Here is a 13,346-nt window from a genome sequence, read left to right on the forward strand (position 1 = left end):
GCCAGCACATGTCCAGAGCAGTGGTGACCCACACTTGGGCTCACGCGAGGTCAGGTGAAAGCCTGGGTGGGGGCCATTTGTGACGTTTTGTTCCAATTCACTTCCTCCCACACCAGACGCTGCTCCCTCGTCTCCCTCAGTGCCTTTGCTAACCCAACCCTCTGAAGACCCGAAGGAGTCCTAAGTCCCTTCTGCTTGCTATGCTTCATGCAGAGAGCAAGCTGCTGGATCTGTACTCATGTGGCCGTTTCACAGCCAAGCTTGCTGACGGTCAGGACTGTCCATTGTGGCCCTGCCGTGACCAGCCTGCAGCCGCGCTCCGGGAGCAGGAGCCTCCACTCCACCTGACTCCTGAGCAGAGACACGCGGCCGGCCTGGCAGAGGCACCCCACACCAGTTGTGCCTAGATGTTCCGCTGCTTTAGACATGTAGCTCGTTCCAGTGCCACTAGGGACTCTGCTGGGGGACAGAGCCGTCCACGTTGTAGCCTTTCAGATGGAGTGGCGGCACCCACGTGTGCGTTCAAGGCGTCTCCCGCCTCTCCCTGTCCTCTGCAGACCCTGCTGGCCGCTGAGGCTCCTCCCCACATCCAAGTGCTCCAGGTCTTGGCGCAAGTTATTCAGGAAGTTTCCAAAAACCAACTTGACCCAGACACATCCGGGAGGGCGCGGCTTTCCCACTCCTTTTCCCACCTGCCCTGCTCAGCTGAGGAGGGCTCGCCTGCCTGGCTTCCTCTCAGTGTGGACACTTCTCTTTTTATGGAACTTCCTAGAAACCTGTCCACCCACATCTCCTGCAGGGTTCCTTCCACCCACCGCCAGGCAGGTACCGTCTCCTGGATGACACAGAGCTACCGCGCTGGCCTCAGGTGCCCAAGAGGAAAGGCACTTGGCAGAGAGCGCCTGTCCTCAGCCGTCACTCTCGGGCGAGTCTCAGGGCTCCTGAGGGACAAGCAAAAGCCCAGCTCTCCACACACAGGCCTGGTCTCCTCCCTCCCAGCTCGGCCTCCATCCTCTGCCGACTCAGGAATGTGCTCAAGACAGTTTTTCTCCTCACAATGGAAAGGCGTGCACCTTCCCTCCCCGTGTGGGTGTGAATGTGGTGACTGAGGGCACCTCGCGGGCATGTGTGTGGTTTTCCGTGGAGCTCTGAGCTCCGCAGGACACCCGGGAGTCCTCACCAGTCCACAACAATTCCACGCAGGAGGGGAGCTGGAGTGGTCTTTCCAGTTTCAGGCTCTTTCTGTTTTACTGGAACTCGACCGCACCTGTGGCCAGATGTGTCCTGGGAGCCGTGGAGGACAGCTAGGACCAGGCCCACGTTTCAGGAGGCCTGGCGCGGACCTTCCCCTCCTCTGACTCGCCTGGCAGTGTGGGGTCCTTGGCACCCTCCAAGGGAGCCCTGGGTCCTGGTGTCTGCCACACCTTGTGCAGCTCAGCCCTGTGAAGACAGACAGCCACGCTGCGACGCACTGTGCTCCTCAAACTGGCTCGGTCCCCTGCCACCGTCGCTGCTGCGGGTATGTGAGACTTCTCTGAGTCCCTTTTCCTGCTTGAGAGCACCAGGGAGACGGACAGCGGGATCCGCGTGTGGCCGAGAGCACTGCCCACAGTCTTGCGCACTTCCTGTGGATCCGTGGAGCCACTTGGGTGGAGGGAGGCTGCAGACTCCCCTCCCACCCACAACCAGGACAGAGGAGCTTCGCCGAGAAACGGCCCCGGCTGCCAGTACTGGCGCAGGAGGCCCTGTCCATGAGCTGTCCACACTGCCCACCTCTCCTCTGCTCATGTCCTCACAGCTCTGGGCCCTGCTGGACCTATACTCTGCAGCACTGTTCAGAAAAACAAACGTAGGCTGGGTGCAGGGACACACCACTGTGATCCAGCAGTGCTGGAGGCTGAGGCAGGAGGATCACAAGTTCAAGGCCAGCCTCGGCAACTTAGCAAGGCCCTAAACAACTTAGCAAAACCCTGTCTCAAAATAAGAAATAGAAAGGGCCGGGGACGTGGCTCAGGGGCAGAGCACCTGGGTCAAACCCCTAGAACCACAGAGCAAACCAACCAGCTTGATAAAAGACAGCGTTTAAATGGCCCACCCTACGAGGAGGGTTAAGCGAGCTCACCAAAAGGCCTGATTAGGAGGGCAGGAGTCTCCAGAAGGAGAGTCACAGGAGCCAAGAGCCGCGGAGCACCGTGCTCCGTCCCCTGCTCAGAAGCCCCGTGGCACCCTGAATGACGTGGCCTGCCTGTTCCTGGCCTCAGCCCCGGAGGTGTGGCGCAGCAAGGTCCTCGTGGTAGGGCTGGCCTATGACTCCTCTCCAGACGTCACCAGGCGTCCCCTGGGGGAGGAGGACAAGGCCCCGCTGAGCAGCACTGGTTCTCACGGCAGAAGTGTCGGAGCAGAGGACCCCGACTCGCCTGCCGCTCCTCAGGTGCAGGGCTCCCTGCTCAGCCCGGACCTGCAGCGCATCCCGAATGCCACAGAGGTGGCTCACTGCAGGCATGACGAGCTAGGTGCTGGGCTGCAGCCCAGCCTCCTGACCTCTCTGCTACTCCTGAAACCCCCTCAGGTTCCCGGGAGAGAGACGGATCGAAGCTCGAGAACGGCTGTGGTTAGCACGCATGTCGAGTGCACTCAGGTGTGCCTGTAGCCCTGGGCAGTGTCAGCTTGGCCTCGTCTCCCTGGCACAGAGCGCAGGGAGAACATGGCCACCCTCCCTGGGCACCAACTCGAGTCCAGTCAGAACCCAGTGGTCACCAGTGTGCAGGCCACAGTGGTCTCAGGGGCCCCTTCCCAGGAGCCCTGGCCTTGAGGAGTCCCTTTGGTGGCTGGCCTGAGGATGCAGCCGCGCCCGGCCCTGGAGAGCGGCTGGGAGCCGAGGCCTGAGGCGATTTCCGTCTCCAGGGGCCTGCCAGTCTCTTCCCCGGCAGGCTGTGTAGCCAGCAGCGTGGCTGTGGCATGTGAGACCTTGAGGAGGGAGGAGGCCTGGGGCTGGCCTCCACCCAGGGTCCACCCGGGGCCCTGACAGAGGCCTCACAGCTCGTGCCCAGGAGCGCGCATGTGCGGGGATGTCAGTCGTCCTGCTCGCTCTGAGTGCTTTCTCCATGATGAAAGCAGCAGCTGCTCGCGCAGACGTTCTGAGGACAGACGCGCGGAAGAGAGGACAGGACCAGGACCTCACTGAACCATGGCCACGCCCAACATCCCACCTGTGCCGACCTCTCCTCATGCACTCTGACCTTAGACCCGCCTCTGCTGCTAGACTCGAGGTGTTTTTGCAGTCTTTCTCTTTACAGATACAGGGTGCAGACTCTGCAGCATCGAGGGCTGTGCCCATAAATACGAAAGCCAAATGCTTTGCTTCCTTAGGCCAGGGGTCCTGGCTCGGGTCATGGCTGACGCGTGTGGAAGGTGCACAGCAGATGCCGACGGGCCGTGTGTGCCCTGACCGGGCTTCTTTCTCTTACAGCGGTCTCCTACACAAATTACAAGAAGACACCCCCTCCGGTGCCTCCTCGGACCACCTCCAAGCCCCTGATCTCCGTGACAGCCCAGAGCAGCACTGAGTCCACCCAAGACGCCTACCAGGACAGCCGTGCCCAGAGGATGTCCCCATGGCCCCAGGATGGCCCCAGCCTCTACAACTCCACGGACAGTTTGGACAGCAACAAGGCCATGAGTCTAGCCCTAGAAACGGCCGCGGCCCAGCGCCAGGCCGACGGCCAGGGCAGCTCTGTGCGGACCAGCGACAAGGCCATCCTGGTGTCCAAGGCTGAGGAGCTCCTCAAGAGCCGCTGCTCCTCCATCGGGGTCCAGGTAGGCTCCCTGCCAGCCCAGGCGCCTGGCCTAGAACAGGTGAGGGAGCCAGCTGCTGCGCGTCCTCGTGCTCACGCCGCCCGCAGCTGGCAGTGGAGACGGAGGGCCCAGCTGCACTCCGGCTGCGAGCCTGCGAGTGGAGGATGGGCAGCCTGGCAGCAGAGCCGGCCCCAGGGAGACCCAGGAGACGGGCTCCACACTGCGCCCTCCCGGGGCCCCAGTGGTGCAATTGCGAGGGTCACTGGACGGGTGGACAGTGTGGAGAGGAGGCCATCGTGGTGCGTAACCAGGGGGTTTCCTGCTTAGGTCCAGTTTTTCAAAAGCTGTTCATCTCCCAAAGGGTGCTGGAAAGAGGCAGCAGGGAGCCTCCCAGGCGCAGTGCTTGGTGCCACGCAGGGCAGGTGTGACCAGGGTGCTCCCACAGGCGGCCACTCCTCTGGCTGTGGTCACAGACGCTGCACCCGTGCACCCACTCATGGGCGACCCACCCTGCATCTGGGCCCCGGGGTCCTACCCAAGATCCCCACCCACCATGTGTGTCCTCTGAGTCCAGCAGGCTGGACTGTTGGCCTGGCCCAGTCAGCAAGTCTAGGTCATCTCTGTGCTGGCACTGGGTTCCAGGAGTTGGGGACATGGACTTCTCACTGTCCTGCTGATATCCCTCAGGGCCCTGTGGACATGGTCAAGCAGGGTGGCTGGCCACGTTCTCTGTGGCCCAGGCCACCTTCTGCTCCTCTGTTCAGCCTGTGTCCCGGGGGCTTTGAGACCAGGAGCGCACGGCCCCGCACCCTTTCCTGGGGAGGAGGTGTGTGGAGCCGGGAGTGAGGGCCCACCCCGCACGGTGCCTGTGTGCGAGGCCTGGTGGGGACAGGCAGAGCGCAGGGGCCACTGGCCCACTGGCCTTGGTCCCCAGCCGGGTCTCCACACTGTGGCTTCGTTGTTTTGTTTAGGATTCTGAATTCCCAGAGCATCATCCATACCCAAGGTCAGATGTAAGTACCAACATCTCCAACGCCCGGCACGCATGACTTCTCTCACCTCCCTCTCTGGGTCTTCATACGACTGCTCTTGTCACTCTGTCCTGGCCCTATGTGCCAGGCTCTCCGCTGGGTGCTCCACATGTATCCTCAAGGACGCGAGCCGGCCCACGTAAAGGGAAGGAGCAGGCGCTCGGCCGAGCCCCGGGCCTGGCGCTGGCCCAGGAGGGTGGAAGCAATGTGCGTTCCCCACCTCTCCAGCTCTGGGCACCTCATCATAGGGACTTGAGGTCCCCAGATCACCAGGGGATGGCCTGCTGCCCTGTGGGCTCTCTCTGGCTCTCACACAGTGTCCTCCAGTGCACCCACCACCCTGGCCAGGGGCTAGTTCCCCTCCTGACATGCAGCTCAACTGCCCCATCAGGAAATGAGGACGTGACCTCACGGGCCCATCAAGTCAGGTGGCCCTGACACCAGCCTGCCTCCTCCTGGGTCAGCTGGGTCCATGCCCACTCTGGCTCAGCAGCTGCTCCGCCTCCCACAGCTCAGCCCCTGCCCGCAGCCTCTCACCACGGCCCTCCCAAACCAGGGTCCACCAAGGCTGGGCCCGTGCTCCTCCTCTTGCCCCCTCCCCGCACCCAGCACAGTGCCTGGCACATAGTGACCTTTCAGTGAATGCTGGACAGGTGAGTGGAGGGGCGTGTGGACGGCGAGTGCTGGACAGGTGTGTGGACGGCAAGTGCTGGACAGCAAGTGCGGAGAGAGGTGTGAATGCAAGGACACGCTGGACGGCCAATCCCACTGTCTGTGGTGGTGAGACAGCAACAGCTGTGAGCTCCTAACCCGGCAACTGCCAACATGAAGTCCATGGAAAGTTAAAGGAACGTGTAGCCAGAGACACGGAGCATCAGGACAGAGAAAATAGCTGAGAGGTAGAGAAGCAGGACCAGGGAGCGCTCAGGGTCAGGGGTGCAGACGTGGAGCGCGGGCACGTTCAGCAGGCTAAGGGTCATCTGCGGAGACTGATGGGCACCAGAGGGACTACAGACAGTGTGGGCACGGCCCAGAGCATCCCCACTCCCTGGCACATGCTCCTCCATCATCACAGTGGCCCTGTGTTCCAGGATGGGGAAACCGAGGGTCAGGAGGGTGAGTGACTAGCCGAGGTGACCCCCCCCAGGAAATAGCCACTCTGCTTCCCACAGAGACACGGATTGCACAACGTCCCTGGGCTACTCCCACACCTTGGTCCCAAAGCCACCTGCCCTGCTCTGGAACCCTAAGCCTATAGAGAAGGGGGCTGGCACTCTGTCCTGCACATAGCTGGACTGGCCGCACGATCTGCATCCCTCGGGTGCTATGGTACTGAGTGCTCATGCCCTCAGCCTGGCACCGGCTCTAAAGTGACAGCTTCCCAGGTTCACGGGCATCACATGACACTCAGCAGCAGTGACGAATTCAGGACTTCAGCTGTGCCTCTGGGCTCCACCAGCGTGAAGTCCAGCTGGGTCCCACTCAGCCCACCCCCTGTCACCCTGTCCCCCTCCCTGCCCAGCTCAGACCAGACGAGAGCTGAAAGCCCCCATCATTCGGGGAGCTGATGCCATGCACAAGTCCACCCCAGGGACGTGCGAAGGCCGTTAGGCCAGACGCCCCTGGGAAAAGGCAGCTGAGCTCTGCCGCGCACAGATCAGTCCCCGTGAGGAACACTGGGCCATGGTCAGTCCTGGAACCCAGCTCAGGTGGCCCTGCTTTCCTTCCTTGAAGCAGGCCCCTGCTCTGCCTTTGCCCTGCCTTGTTCGTCGTCCAGGTGTGTCTGTGACAAAGGTTTCTGTGTGTGGACGTGAGTGTGAAGCTGTGCCCAGACTTCCAGCTGGTAGAAGCAGACTGGTTTAAGGCACAGGAAACCTGGGGTCACACAAGCCCAAGTGAATCTCTACGTCAGCAAGGCATCACACGCACCCCACAGGCTATGAGAGTCAAGGAGCCACCCTGAAGCCACGTGACCAGCCAGGTTGAGTGTCCCACGAGATGGAGGACCCTGGTCCCCACCACCCTGTCCTCCTGCATCCCATGTTCCCATCCTGCAGCCTGATCAGTAGCTACTTGTGCGGTAGCCCAGGCACCTGGGGCAGAGAGCTGGAAAAGCACGCTAAACGTTGGACTTCACATCAGTCTTCACAGGGGATGGAATGAGCTCATATCAAAGCCACACACCTGCCGGGCAGAGTGGAAGACTTCAAGGGTGGAGCTAGACGGGCTGGTTGGGGAACGACTCCAGATCTGAGCTCTGGTGAATGGCTCCAGCCGCCACCCAAGTCTGCTCTCCCAGATCCCTGCAGAAAGCTGGGGATCCAACTGAGCTGACCAGCCGTGACTTGGCTGCAAGCCTGGTCCACGTGCAAGAGGTGAGAGGGCAGCTTGTCCCCCATCAAAATCACTCCATGTGTGTGCACACAGGTACACAGCACACACATCCACACACACACAAGTACATGTTCACATACACACATGTGCTCTTACACAGGGATGCAGCCAAGGATAGATGCACACAGGCACATGTATGGATTCACACACATCCACATGGACACATCATGCATGTGCACACATGTTCACATACACATGAGTGCACTTACACAGATGCACTCAAGGATAGGTGCACACGTGCACATGTAAATATGCACATACATCCACATAGATACACAGTGCATGTGCACACGTGTTCACATACACACATGTGCTCTTACACAGGGATGCAGCCAAGGATAGATGCATGCATGCACATTTATGGATGGACACACACATCCACATGGACACACCATGCATGTGCACACCTGTTGACATACACACTTGTGCACTTACACAGATGCACTCAAGGAGAGGTGCACACGTGCACATGTAAATATGCACATACATCCACGTAGACACACAGTGCATGTGCACACGTGTTCACATACACACATGTGCTCTTACACAGGGATGCAGCCAAGGATAGATGCATGCATGCACATTTACGGATGGACACACACATCCACATGGACACACCATGCATGTGCACACATGTTCACATACACATGTGTGCACTTACACAGATGCACTCAAGGTAGGTGCATACCTGCACATGTACAGATGCACACACACATCCATGTGGACACACAGTGCACGTGCACACCTGTTCACTCACATACATGTGCACTTACACAGATGCAGCTGAGGATAGGTGCACCCATGTACAGATGCACACACACATCCTTGTGGACACACCGTGCATGTACACACCTGTTGACATATACACTTGTGCACTTACATAGATGCACCCAAGGATAGGTGCACACCTGCACATGTACAGATGTACACACACATCCATGTGGACACACAGTGCATGTGCACATGTGTTGGTCTACTCATGTGTCTCATGTATGCGTGAGAGAACTACACATGCACACGCTCATGCAGGGGCTCACGTACACGTGGCAGCCCCACCAAACCCCTCGTTCTTACACAGATGGCGCGTGCCAGCGCCCTCTGCCGCCCCTCCTCGTGGCTGCAGCTCAGCCCAGGGAGAGCTGTGGTGGCCGTCCGGGGACCCCTTGGTGAAGGCGCCTGCCAGGCACTGGGCAGTTGCTTGTTAGCCTGTCTGGCTCCTCCCGGTCAGGGAGCCTTGTCTCCAATGGAGTCCACTGGAAGAGTGGTGTTGCTGATCCAACTTTCCCAAACAGCTCTTCCAGAGGTTGGTCTCGTAGAGTGAAGACCCACGAGTCTTCCAGGACTCGGAACCCACCCACTCGTCCAGCCAGCATTTCCTGGGGAAGACCTGGAGCTCCCTTTGCACCGTGCAGACAGGCATTCTTCCTCTCTGCCCTACCTGTGCTTGCTTTCTACTGCAGGACGACCCCTTCCTCCAGGGGTCTCTGAGGTTGACAGGGGTCCAGCTCCCGCTACACATGATTTCACCCTGCTCATCCGGCCCTTGACTTCCCAGATCTTCAGGTTCTGAGCTGTCAACTGTGCCTGGCTGTCACTGAGTGTCCGCGTGACTCTCCTGACAGTCCTAAAAGTCAAGGTGAAAGGACAAGGGACACTAGGTGCAGCAAACCTCCCTGACTGAGCTTCGCCCTGTGTTTCACATCTGTCCCATGAGGTGCAGGATATGCCTTGTTTTCAGACAAGAAGCCAAGATGCAAACTCAAGAGCCTTTCCTGCCTCAGCACAGCCAACATCTGCAGACCCTGGCCAGTTCCAAGAGCTGCCTTTCCCTAGCTCACCATAAAGCACGAAATTCAAAGCCCAAAGAAAGGGGGAAGTCACGAGTGTGTGATGTGGTGTCTGTGGATGTGGTGCTGTGTGCCCCCATGTGTCCTGACTGCTGCTCACGGCACCACTAGGCCGCACTGCCCGCACCTGGCGTGAGCGCTCCATGCCATGAGCCACCATACCTTGCTCCTGCCCCAGCCCGTGTTCTCCATACTGCCCCTTATAAATGGCCCCATGGTGAAGACCTCACACTGAGGTCAGAATTCAAGACCAATTTCCTCAGGCTACAACCCTAGGAGTAGATTCATGTAGGAAAAAACCCTCCACTTTTTTAATGATACAATTATGGCTCTTTTTATTCCAAAATCTCTCTAAAAGTACATATCTGTGCCTTCATTTCACCACATCATTCCTCTGTCAAATTTGGCAATATCTGCTAAAACAGCCAAAGGCGATCTCCTCTGACCCCATAGCCTGGGTCCCTTCCCAGGTCCTCAAGGTTTGCCAGTGTCCCCAGCACGAACGAGTCTTTACAGTAGCATCAATGTGACAAAACACCAGAAATAGCCAAGTGCCTTGCACTGAAGACTAATCAAATAAATCAGGTTACATTTCTCAGGTGGAGTCACGAGCAATTAGAGCTCAGGACCACGCCACGTCCTGACATGGGACTTGGAACAGTGATTCTATCACGATCTTATTGTGCAAAGCCTCAATAATCTCCATGTCCAGAAAGAAAGGACGTAGTGAAGCTCTGACCCACGTAGGACCAGAAGGAGAAGGGCATGTCCTAACAGGAGGGTTGGAATTTTTCTTCTAGAACTTTCTTCCTATAGTAAGCAATTCCTCATAAATTAGGTACAGTTTCTGCATATATTCTGGAAATACGCCAGTAAGAGCAGGAGTCTCCGATGTTCCCTCTGCTCAGGAGAACCAGCAGCTGTGGGTTCAGAGCAGGGTTCCCGGGGCAGAGCCCCAGGAGCACCCCAAGCAAGTCACTCACCTTCCTCTGGGTTCCCCAACCAGCCCAACGGGAGCACCAAGGCCATTGTGTGGACGACTTGCCGCAGTGCTTAGGACCCTGGGCCACACCTGGGGCACAGGCCTACCCCCCGAAGGTGGAACCCTCCTCGGCCTCCTGCCACAGAGCCTCAGACTGTTCACACAGGGTCAGCCGAGGACAGTCCAGTGACGGCAGGGTTTCAGAGAGCAGCTCCGCTCTGATGGCGGATGTCAGCTTTGATTGACGCTTTCCACCTTCTCCTCGTAGCAGCGAGCACAGTTGTTTTAAACATGCTTTTCAAAACTTCGTTGTGGACATTTCAGATCGGGGTCAGAAGTCCTCTGGATGCGATTGGGAGTGTCTGTGGGAGGACAGGAAGGTGGGCTGCTCCTCGGTGCCTGGAGGAGCCCTGTGGCTCGGCTAGTCTTGGCTTCACGCACTTCACATACCGAGATCCTGTGGCCGTTTTTTAGAAAATCGTCTGCTAGGATATCCTCAGGTGAAACCTTGACGAGACTGCAGGTCACTGAAGTCCATGCGGGTTGGGGAGTACTTGGGGCAGGGCCACGGTTAAGGCTCTCAGGAGAAGCTTTCTGAGCTGAGTCGCTCTGGCGGTCCTAGCAGGCAGGAATGACATCCGTGTGCAGGAGCTAGTGAGAGCTCGCCTCGTGTTTCTGACAGACGCTTCGGTCTCTGTGTCTCTGTATGTGGATGCAGCCATCAGTAAAATCCTATTAAATGCTTACTGTTGTCGTTAGCCCTGCCTGGCTCATGCTGTACTGACTGCCTGCAGTGTAGGGGGTGAGAAGCGCGTCCAAGTCTGTAACCATGCAGTCGACAAAGTCTGTTTTCTTCCTAAGCTGAGTGGAGCAATTTTGTTGGCATACATCGAACAGAAGACCCGAGTTCAATAGTTCTGTAAAAGTTGGTGGGACACAGTAGCAACACGATCACACCCATGTGAATGCACTTCCCCTCCAGGGTCTCACTGGGTCTAGTGCATTTCTGCATTAATTAAACCAGTGCACAATTAATTACAGAAAAGAACAGCAAACATTCCCCCTGGCTCAGTACCCATGTTTCAGCTCTAACACGGATGCTCTGTGTTGAATCAGGTGGAAACAGCTACGGATTCGGACACGGAGAGCCGAGGCCTGCGGGAGTACCACTCTGTTGGAGTGCAAGTAGAAGACGAAAAACGGTAACTCAGCCCTTCAGGATAGGGGTGCCCCAAGCACTGCACGTGAGCCTGGCCGCCCGCCCCAGCCCACTGCTTCTGCAGCTCCTCCTGCTCTGGAGACAGGGCCCTGTGGCAGCCCTTTGCCATTTACCTCGCTAAATACTAGTTATCCTGCTCCTGTGTCTTGTCCTCAGGGGCAAGGAATAGGCCACCCACGAGGATAAAGTCCCTTAGAAAGAAAAAAAGGAGCTAAGGGTGCAGCACCAACTTCTCACCTCATCAAACGGAGTGAGAGTGGGCACTGAAGACCCCAGAAGGCTGTGTGGTCTGTCACCCATAAGTTATGCCATTGTGCAACCACTGGCAGTGTTAGCACATGTCCAGAAGAGTGCACACTGTCAGCAGAGAGAACAGGCTTCATAGAGCCGCACCTCACTCTTCAGGGTCTGTGGGAACAGTGCTGGGCTACAGGAACAGGTTGAAAGAGCCAAACTTCACATTTCAGGGCCTCTGGGCACAGTGCTGGGCTGTGTCAACTACAGGAAACAGGTTGATAGAGCCACACTTCACATTTCAGGGCCTGTGGGCACAGTGCTGGGCTGTGTCAACTACAGGAACAGGTTGACAGAGCCACACCTCACACTTCAGGGCCCGTGGGCACAGTGCTGGGCTGTGTCAGCTACAGGAACAGGTTGATAGAGCCGCACCTCACACTTCAGGGCCTGTGGGCACAGTGCTAGGCTGTGTCAACTACAGGAAACAGGTTGATAGAGCCACACCTCACTCTTCAGGGCCTGTGGGAACAGTGCTGGGCTACAGGAACAGGTTGATAGAGCCACACTTCACATTTCAGGGCCTGTGGGCACAGTGCTGGGCTGTGTCAACTACAGGAACAGGTTGATAGAGCCACACCTCACACTTCAGGGCCCGTGGGCACAGTGCTGGGCTGTGTCAGCTACAGGAACAGGTTGATAGAGCCACACCTCACACTTCAGGGCCCGTGGGCACAGTGCTGGGCTGTGTCAGCTACAGGAACAGGTTGATAGAGCCACACCTCACACTTCAGGGCCTGTGGGCACAGTGCTGGGCTGTGTCAGCTACAGGAACAGGTTGATAGAGCCACACCTCACGCTTCAGGGCCTGTGGGCACAGTGCTGGGCTGTGTCAGCTACAGGAACAGGTTGATAGAGCCACACCTCACGCTTCAGGGCCTGTGGGCACAGTGCTGGGCTGTGTCAGCTACAGGAACAGGTTGATAGAGTCACACCTCACACTTCAGGGCCTGTGGGCACAGTGCTGAGCTGTGTCAGCTACAGGAACAGGTTGATAGAGCCACACCTCACTCTTCAGGGCCTGTGGGCACAGTGCTGGGCTGTGTCAGCTACAGGAACAGGTTGATAGAGCCACACTTCACATTTCAGGGTCTGTGGGCACAGTGCTAGGCTGTGTCAGCTACAGGAACAGGTTGATAGAGCCACACCTCACAATTCAGGGCCCGTGGGCACAGTGCTGGGCTACAGGAACAGGTTGATAGAGCCACACTTCACATTTCAGGGCCTATGGGCACAGAGCTAGGCTGTGTCAGCTACAGGAACAGGTTGATAGAGCCGCACCTCACTCTTCAGGGCCTGTGGGAACAGTGCTGGGCTACAGGAACAGGTTGATAGAGCCACACTTCACATTTCAGGGCCTGTGGGCACAGTGCTGGGCTGTGTCAACTACAGGAAACAGGTTGATAGAGCCACACTTCACATTTCAGGGCCTGTGGGCACAGTGCTGGGCTGTGTCAGCTACAGGAACAGGTTGATAGAGCCACACCTCACACTTCAGGGCCTGTGGGCACAGTGCTGGGCTGTGTCAGCTACAGGAACAGGTTGATAGAGCCACACCTCACACTTCAGGGCCTGTGGGCACAGTGCTGGGCTGTGTCAGCTACAGGAACAGGTTGATAGAGCCGCACCTCACACTTCAGGGCCTGTGGTCACAGTGCTGGGCTATGTCAGCTACAGGAACAGGTTGATAGAGCCACACCTGACACTTCAGGGCCTGTGGGCACAGTGCTGGGCTGTGTCAGCTACAGGAACAGGTTGATAGAGCCACACCTCACACTTCAGGG

At 57.8% G+C, this 13,346-nt stretch overlaps 1 protein-coding gene across 14 annotated transcripts in view; it reads left to right on the forward strand.

Annotated features, from left to right (window-relative positions):
• The window catches only part of Dlgap2 (DLG associated protein 2), a 653,188-nt gene that overhangs the window by 617,514 nt on the left and 22,328 nt on the right, over window positions 1-13,346 (forward strand). For 13 of the 14 annotated variants that reach the window (XM_078030719.1, XM_078030713.1, XM_078030712.1 and 10 more), the window contains 3 exons: window positions 3,470-3,816; window positions 4,767-4,808; window positions 11,166-11,251. In XM_078030719.1, the coding sequence (XP_077886845.1) occupies window positions 3,470-3,816; window positions 4,767-4,808; window positions 11,166-11,251 (475 nt within the window). The remainder of the gene's footprint in view (window positions 1-3,469; window positions 3,817-4,766; window positions 4,809-11,165; window positions 11,252-13,346) is intronic. The other variant, XM_078030708.1, reaches the window with a different exon arrangement.

The sequence above is a fragment of the Ictidomys tridecemlineatus genome, chromosome 14, assembly GCF_052094955.1.
Source record: "Ictidomys tridecemlineatus isolate mIctTri1 chromosome 14, mIctTri1.hap1, whole genome shotgun sequence".
Lineage (NCBI taxonomy): Eukaryota > Metazoa > Chordata > Mammalia > Rodentia > Sciuridae > Ictidomys > Ictidomys tridecemlineatus.